Source organism: Trichechus manatus, unplaced genomic scaffold, assembly GCF_000243295.1.
Source record: "Trichechus manatus latirostris isolate Lorelei unplaced genomic scaffold, TriManLat1.0 scaffold00043, whole genome shotgun sequence".
Lineage (NCBI taxonomy): Eukaryota > Metazoa > Chordata > Mammalia > Sirenia > Trichechidae > Trichechus > Trichechus manatus.
In genome coordinates, this window is record NW_004443979.1 from 3,067,545 (window position 1) to 3,076,945 (window position 9,401).

Below are 9,401 nucleotides of genomic sequence, written 5' to 3' on the forward strand. Positions count from 1 at the left end.
TGTGTGTACTGCTGTTTCATGGGAAACTATTTGTTCTGTGGGCCTTCACCTGAAGTGCAATGGAGGAAAAAAAAAAGATAACAGTTTTCACTGAAAATATTACAGAACTCTTATAAATTCAACTTCTCAATAGTAATACATTGATTTTCTTCCTAGGATATAAATTCACTTTCACTACCATTTACTACGAAAAATGCTAAACTATAACAGTAAAAGACTAAGTTTTTTTGTATAAGACATCTATTTTGTTATTTTAATACTAAATAATCATATAGCTTTTGAAAGAGAAGGCTGCAGGTAATGTACCACTCAGGTCTACAGCTAGACTATTTCTGCAATAATCTGTCTTAATTTCTTTCACTTGGAAAAGAGAATACATATATACTCCGTTGACGGAAAAGAAAAAAATTCAAAGAAGTTGAATACGGCACTGTTTCATCTAGCTTCAGTGTTACAACACACCATCTGCACTTAAAATACATATATATGGAGCCATGGTGGTGCAATGGTTAAAGTGCTCGGCCGCAAACCAAAAGGTCTGCGGTTTAGCGTCCCAGTCAACTCGATGACAATGGCTTTGGGGTTTTTTTGGTTTTATGTATATACTCACATTTAAATGTATTTGTGTGTGTGTGTGTGTGTGTGTGTGTATCCTGCCTACGGTAACGTTTACCCAAGAGAAATATTACTATCATTCCAGTTTACCTACTTCCATTTTAATGTCGTAATTCTGGCCAAGGACACTCTGTATGAGCTCTTTGATGGTCTGGTCGGCGGCCAGCTGGGCCTCTGACTGCAGCGAGGCGATGATCTCCTCTATGGAAGTCGGGATCACTCGCGCCGGTAGGTGGCCCGCATCGCTCTGCGAGATGCTGTCCCGGTCTGTTTTGGAAACTTCTGACCTGGCCGCCTCCCGCGTCTCGGAGATCGAGTCCTCCCGCAAGACGTGAGTGCGAATCCTCACTCTCCTCCGCCGGCTTAACCCGCCGGCCTCGCTGCTCTCGGGGCACGTGGAGCTGGCCTTCCGCTCTTTGGCCTTGCAGACCTCGGCGAGCGTCGCTGCCCCCTGGGTCGCGTCGCGCTCCCGGGTCAGGTCGAGAACAGGCCTGGAGGTCTCCGGGACTTTGCGCACTCTGGGCTTCAGCGGCGGCGCGGGCGGCGGCAGCAGGATCGTTGGCCTCGACGTGCCGGCCCCCGGGGCGATGACCGGCGGCTTCTTCGGGAGCCGGTACCGGAGGAACGCGGAGCTCCGCAAGTAAAAGTCCTGGGGGCAAAATGGCCTGGTTTTCCAGGGGCTGACGGTCTCGCTCGGGCCCGGAAGGCGCGCTGAGCCCAGGGGCGCTCCCTGCTGGAGGGCCACAGCGGGGGTCACAGGGCCTTTAGCCGGAGGGAACCCAACTGGCTTCTGGGAACCAATGCTGGAAATGCGCCTCCTCTCCCCAGAGCTGCTCGGGCAGAAATCTTCGGGGCCATAGACGAGACCTTTGCCTACGGTGGGCTTATAGGCCAACCTCTGCTTGAATCTGAGAAATTCAGTTTTAGTATCCTTGCGAACCTTCTCAAGCTCTTTAAGCATATATGATTCTTCTTTGTATTTCAGCCCAAAGTGCTTTGGGATCAGGGACATCTTGACAAATGTAACCTGTGAAATAACAAAAATATGTCAAGTTTATTTATGTATTAAAAAAAAACCCATTGCCCTTGAGTCGATTCCGACTCATAGCGACCCTATAGGACAGAGTAGAACTGCCCCACAGAGTTTCCAAGAAGTGCCTGGTGGATTCGAACTGCTAACCTTTTGGTTAGTAGTCATAGCTCTTAACCACTACACCACCAGGATTTCCAATATATGTATTTATTTATATTTATAGATACGGGCGCAGTGGTTAAAGCTCTGGGCTACTAACCCAAAGGTTGGAGGTTTGAACCCACCAGCTGCTCAGCAGGAGGAGGATGCTCACCAGGAAAAAGATGCGGCAGTCGTCTTCTGTAAAGATTTACAGCCTTGGAAATCCTATGGGGCAGTTCTACTCTGTCTTATGGGGTCATTATGAGGTGGAATGGACTTCAAGGCAGTGGGTTTTGGTTTTTTATATGTGTGTGTACATATATATACACACAGTATATATATATAGTATCTATATACACAGTATATATATAGTATCTATATACACAGTATATATATATATATCTACACACACAGTGTATATACATATAAATATATATATATATATAACCCAAACCTGTTGCCGTGGAGTCTTGGATGACAGGCCTGGCAACTTGCTTCTGAAAGGTCACAGCCTTGAAAACCCTATGGAGCAGTTCTACTCTGTACACATCGGAATCAACTCAACAGCAATCAGTAACAACATGGGCAACACACAAGTCCTACATGGCTCAAACAGTTAAGCATTTGGCTGCTGACTGAAAGGTTGGTGGTTCGAGTTCACCCAGAGGCACCTCAGAAGAAAGGCCTGGCATCTATTTCCAAAAGATCAGTCATTGAAAACCCTATGGAGCACAGTTCCAATCTGACAACATGGGGTTGCCATGAGTCACAATCAACCTGATGGCAACTGGTTTGGTTTCTTTGTTTATGGGCAATATATAAGAAAACATCCTCCAAATATAGTCATATTGCTTTTAATTTCTAAACTATCCACTGTTGGTTCTCACACTGAAGACCCTGCTACATCTCATCTGGGGATCAATAGGCTTTCTTTCTCTATCCAGGTCCACCACTGACTAAGCCTTGGACAATTCAATTCTATCTATACAAGGCTTCATATTAAAAAGTGAGAATAATAATCTGTCGCCTATTGTCCACGCCATAGTATACAAACATTAGAAATGATTTCTAAAGCTCTTAAGGAAGTTGCCTGATTTTAAAAATGCTATATAATCCTCCTCATATTATTTTGGCTGTTATTGTTTGCACAGGTGGTAATATATGCATACTGACACCATCTGCATTTCTTTTTACAAAAGGCTGAGAGGTAGTAACTGGAACAGAGCACAGACTAGAAGCACATTAATATCTGATGAGAATCTGACTTGACTCTACTGCACTTCCCTTTTCTTTGTTCCTGCTTTGCATTCCCTTCCCAACTTCTCCCAGGCCCCTGGTTTGCTACTGAAGTTTAACAAGTATCCATTGTTTAACATTTCTTGTACATTCCCTTGAGTTCTTAACAGAAAAGTTGCTCTTTATATCTAAAAATAAACCAATAGCAAATAGAACTTCTAAATTTGACAGGAACTTCTATTGTGTTTTCAAGGTAGGTGGTATCCTGATGCTTAATTGGCCAGTCCATAAAAGCTTGGTGCCTTTATTCCCCCACCACCCTTTGGTACTACAGAATAATGTAAAATGATTTTTAAACATCCAGTCTTATGGGAGAATAACCTGTTCTCTTTTTCTTGGCAACAATTTACTAAAAGGAAGATACTAACTCTGGCTTGGAGATACTCAAGGATAAATAACATAGCTGTCCTAAAAAGAGAAAGTATTAATCTACATCAGGTGTCACGTCTGCTGTTCACAATCCAGTTAAGTTTACCCTACACTTTAAAATGGGACAACAGTATTTGAAATCTTTGCAGTCTTGGCAGTAATTTCACTCTCTTCTTTCCAAATTACTGGAACTCTCAGGGGAAGACTGATGAGAAGGACCTTCATCTAGAGTCAACAGGCAGAGAAAGCTTTCCCCTAGAACTGACGCCCTGAATTTGGATTTTTAGCCTACTTTACTGTGAGGAAATGAATTTCTCTTTGTTAAAGCCATCCACTTGTGGTATTTCTGTTATAGCAGCACTAGATAACGAAGACACTATCTAAAGCAGAAATAAATAGACCTACAGGTGCTAACCAAAGGTTCGCAGTTCAAATCCACCAGCCGCTCCTTAGAAACCCTATGGGGCAATTCTACTCTGTCTTATAGAGTTGCTATGACTCTATGACTTATAGAGTTGCTATGAGTCAGAATCTTATAGAGTTGCTATGACTCGACAGCAACAAGTTTGGTTTTGGTTTTTTAGATGGCTTGATTCCTAGCTACTTCGACCCATTTCACACAGGAAAAGGATTTTTTAACGTTAGGCCATCAGAGTGTTACATTTGGAATGAGGGCCAAAGCCCCAGCTGGTAATATGGATTATGTGGCCTTGACCTCTTCTTATATATAGTCTCAGCCACTTTAGTGGGAGGAGTGGAGGGGGAATAAAGGCACCCATTAAGGACAGGATTTGGCTTCTCTTGGATCCATAATCAAATATCATCTCAATTTATTTCCTAAATTTCATGCTAACATCAACTTCCAATGCACAGCATTAAAGTTCCAAAAGAAACTTCTAAGTCCAAAAGCAGTCTACGTCATCTAGTCAAATCTTCAGCATTGCAAGGAACATACAAATATTCTGAAAACAGTATTTGCTTTTGAAAATATCAGTGGTCAGTGGTAGAATCTAGATCTGTTTGTACCCTGATTACAACCTATGGAAAAGCCTAAAAGGAAATATATAAACATAAACAAGTTTGCTAAGAGAATGGGATAATAGTGATTTTTTTTTCTATTTTTCCACATTTTCCATAATACTTGTTTTGTTGCCTTTAATTACAGTAACATTAATAATAGAAACTAACACTTGTATTTCTAGCCGTTGTGGCACAGTGGTTAAGGCACTCGACTGCTAACTGAAAGGTCAGCAGTTGAAAACCACCAGTGGCTCCGCAGGAGAAAGATGTGGCAGTCTGCTTCCATAGAGATTGACGGCCTTGGAAACCCTATGGGGTTGCTATGAGTCGGAATTGATTCGACAGCAGTGGGTTTTTTTGTTTGTTTGTTTTTTGTTTTTGTTTTTTGTTAACACTTATATTACATTGATTAAAAAGAGCATACAAAATAGAAAAAAGCTGTTTTCAAGCTCAGAAGGCACTTTTTTCTAAACTATTAGCCCACAGAAATTTCAATGACTACAAATACTTAACTTATTCAATTCCTTACAGCCATTATCTAGAGTATACTCATATTCCTTGTGAACATGAATACATACATACATAACAGCTAATGAAACAACAAAATACTCTCACTGCCTTTTTCTTCTTCCCATTTTCTATCCTTCCTTCTGGGACTTCTTCCTTCATCTAACTGATTAAACAGTCAAAATAGGAAAATGAACGTTTTTATTATTATCATTATCATGCTTTTAACATGTTAAATGTTGCATGTTCTCAACTTCAAAAGCAATTTGTTCGAGTTCCACATGTGCATTTTACAGACCAACTCCTCAACTAATAACAACTTATAAACTCTGGACAAAATATAAAAAACAACTACCTGAGGATTCTTAGGGGTAAGCAGAAGAAGGCAGGTTGTGGAGGAGAGTTCAAACATTTTGGAAACAACCAGCCTGGAAGTGAGTTTCCAGATTTTTTGTGGCTTCGTCCTAAAAGTAGTCTGTAATTGCAGAATAGCATAATGCCGAAACCAAACCAAACCCATGGCCGCTGAGTTGATTCTGACTCACAGGAATCCTATAGGACAGAGTAGAACTGCCCCATAAGGTTTCCAAGCCTGTAAATCTTTATGGAAGCAGGCTGCCACATCCTTCTCCCACAGAGCAGCTGGTGGGTTTGAACCACCAATCTTTCAGTTAGCAGCTGAGCACTTAATCATGGTGCCACCAGGGCTCCTTAACATGCAGAAAATCGAGTAGACAGCCCTTCATCATTCTGGCCAAAAAATCAAGGAAAGGAGCCCGGGCACCAGCCGTCACTAGAGAGTGAAAGAGAAATCACAGAGGTAAGAAAGCCAGAGTAGGTAATCTTCTAATTCTGTGTCTAAACCCACGTGAGTTTCAGATTAACCTCTGAACCATGCATATGTGGGACAGCCTCAAAGCAGCACAGTAAAGGTTTAAAGAGCTGAACTGAGATTTGAACCTCCAACCACAGAGAGTGGTAAACTTCCTGTTAAAAGGAAAACATCAACATTCTTGTGTAGAATCCAGACTCTACACGACAAATCATTCACAATGTCCAGGATATAACCCAAAAACACTTGGCATAAAAAGATCCAGGATAGAGTGACCCATTTTCAAAGGCAAAAGTAGTCAACAGATACCAGTCCAGAGATGACACAGACATTGAAATTATTAGGGAAGAACTTTAAGGCACTTATTCTAACTATGCTTAATGAAGTAAGGGAAAATATGCAAGTTATTAATAAAATCTCAGCAGAGAAATAGATAAAAACAGTAATTTCATGCCTGAAAAATACAGTATTTTCAACAAAAATTTGACTGCTTTAAGAGCAGAAGAGATGTCAGAGACAAGAGTTGGTGAACTGGAAGATAGAGCAATAGAAACTAACCAATACAAGAAGAGAGAGAAAAAAACTTTAAGGAAAAAAAGAGAGAGAGCCTCAGAGACCCATGGGGCAATATCCAAAGATCTAACCTATGGGTAATTGCTATCCCAGAAGGAGAGGAGAAAATGGAGCAGAAAAAAATATTTGAAGAAATAACATCTGAGAACTTCTTAAATTTAAAGAAAAACAAATTTATGGATTCAAGAAACTCAGTGTATCCCACGCAGGATAAATTCAAAGAAAACCACGTGTATACACATCATAGCTCCTGAAAACCAAAGATAATGATAAAATCCTGAAAGCAGAGCGAAACAATGAATTATTTACAGGGGAACAATTCAAATGACCATGAACTTCCCATCAAGAGACCATCCAGACCAGAAGACAGTGAAACAAAATTTGTTAAGTGTTAAAAGACAAAAAATTGTCAAACCAAAATTCCATATCTAGCAAACATATTCTTTTAAAAAAAAAAAAATTAAGACAAGGCCAAATGAAGACATAGTCAGAAAAAGGAAAACTAAGAGATTACTCACAAGCAGACCTGAACTAAAAGAAATGCTAAAGAAAGTTCTTCAGGCTGAAGAGAAATTATACCAGAGGGAAATATGGATCTTCAGAAATAAATGAAGAGAATCAAAAACAGCAAATTTCTGGGCAAGTGTAAAAGGCCATTTTTTTCTCTTAAATTTTTAAAAATCATATGAAAAATTATACCATTGTCTTGTGGGGTGTTTGTATATGTAGATGTAATGCATATGACAATGATAACCAAAAAGACTGAGATGGGGGTGGGTATGGGAACTATTTGGTTACAAGATTTTTGCCTTTTATGTGAACTAGTTCAATATTAACTCTAAGTAGACTGTAAAATGTTAAAGATGTATGTTGTAATTCCTAGATAAACAAGTTTTTAAAATACAAGGAGGGATAACTAAAAAGCCAATAGACAACAAAATGAAGCATAAAAAATACTAGAAAATATTTCAGACTGACTAATAATGAAAATACAACATATCAGAATGTGTGGAATGCAGCTAAAGCAGTAATTAGAAGGAAATGTATACCTTAAATGCATTAAGGCAATAAGAAAAAGATCTAAAATCAATAGCCTAAAGTTCCACCTTAAGAATTGATAAAAAGAAGGGGAAAGTAAACCCAAAGTAAATAGAAATAAGGAAATAATAAATGAAAGGACATAAACCAATCAAATAGAAAACAGAAAAATAATTGAGAAAATTAACAAAGCCAGGAGCTGATTCTTTGAAAATATCACCAAAATACAAAAACTCCTAACAAGACTGTTAAAGAATAAAAGGGAGAGAGCAAAAATCACCAGTATCAGGAATGAAAGAGGGGTTTTCATTACAGATCCTAAATATGTTCAAGGATACTAAGAGAATATGATAAACAACTTTATGACAACAAATCTAACAATTGAAATGGACAAGTTCCTTGAAAAGTGCAGCTTACCAAAATTAACACAAGAAATAGAAAATCTGAATAGCCCTATATTAAAGAAGTTGAATTCACTATCAAAAATACTACCACAAAGAAATTTCCTGGCCCAGATAGTTCTCTCAAACATTAAAGAAAGAACGTCAATCTTACACAAATGCTTTCAGAAAATAAAGGAACACTTAGTTTATGAGACCTGCATAACCCTAATACCAAACTTGACAAAGGCAACCCCATTCCTAGGAATATATCCAGAGGAATAAAAGCCGTCACATGAACAGACATATGCACACCCATGTTCATGGCGGTACTGTTCACAATAGCAAAAAGATGGAAACAACCTAGATGCCCATCAACAGATGAATGGATAAACAAACTATGGTACATACACACAATGGCGTATTATGCAACGATAAAGAACAATGATGAATCTGTGAAGCATCTCATAACACGGATGAAACTGGAGGACATTATGCTGAGTGAAATAAGTCAATCACAAAAGGACAAATAGTGTATAAGGCCTCTATTGTAAAAACCCATGAAAAAGTTTACACACAAAAAGTAACAATCTTTGTTGGTTACGAGGGATGGGAGGGGTGGGGGGGAATACTAAATAAACAATAGATAAGTGGTAACTTTGGTGAAGGGTAAGACAGTACACAATACTGGGAAGCCAGCACAACTTGTACAAGGGAAGGTCATGGAAGCTCCATAGACACATCCAGATTCCCTGAGGGACTGAATTGCTGGGTGGAGGGCTGTGGACCATGGTCTCGGGGAATATCTATACCTAAGTTGGCATAACACAGTTTATAAAGACAATGTTCTACGTTCTACCTTGGTGTGTAGCGTCTGGGGTCTTAAAAGCCTGTGAGCAGCCATCTAAGATACTCCACTGGTCTCATCCCTTCGGGAGCAAGGGAGAATGAAGATAACAGGATACAAGAAAAAGGTTAGTTCAAAGGACTAATGGACCACAGCTACGAAGGCCTCCACCAGACTGAGTCCAGTACAGCTAGACGGTGCCCGGCTACCACCACTCACTGCTCTGACCAGGATCACAACAGACGGTTCTGGACAGAGCTGGAGAAGGATGTAAAACAAAATTCTAACACACAAAAAAAGATCAGATTTACTGGCCTGAAAGAGACTGGAGAAACCCCGAGAGTATGGCTCCCAGACACCCTTTTAGCTCACTGGTTAAGTCACTCCCAGGTTCACTGTTCAGCCGGGGATTGGACAGCCCCATAAAAAACGGGACTAATGAGGCACAGCAGTCCAGGGACAAGGACTAGAAGGCAGGAGGGGACAGGAAAGCTGGTGATAGGGAACCCAAGGTTGAGTAAGGACAGTGTTGACATGTACTGGGGTTGTTAACCATTGTCATAGGCAATATGTGTACTAACTGTTTAATGAGAAACTATTTTGTTCTATAAACCTTCATCTAAAGTGAGAATAGCAGCACAACTGGAAGAACGTAATCGATGTCACCGAATTGTGCATGTAGAAATTTATGAAATGGTTTATCTTTGGCTATGTATATTTTCACCAAAAAAAAAAAAAGCTCCTCCAAGG

The 9,401-nt window shown here is 39.9% G+C and overlaps 1 protein-coding gene across 1 annotated transcript in view; it reads right to left on the bottom strand.

Annotated features, from left to right (window-relative positions):
* The window catches only part of TTC6 (tetratricopeptide repeat domain 6), a 249,006-nt gene extending 246,593 nt beyond the window's left edge, over nucleotides 1–2,413 (bottom strand). Inside the window, exons 1-2 of the mRNA XM_012555603.2 lie at nucleotides 2,393–2,413; nucleotides 710–1,642 (exon numbers count right to left, since the gene is read on the bottom strand). Coding sequence (XP_012411057.2) covers nucleotides 710–1,642; nucleotides 2,393–2,413 — 954 coding nt within the window. The remainder of the gene's footprint in view (nucleotides 1–709; nucleotides 1,643–2,392) is intronic.
* Nucleotides 2,414–9,401: the final 6,988 nt, after the last annotated feature.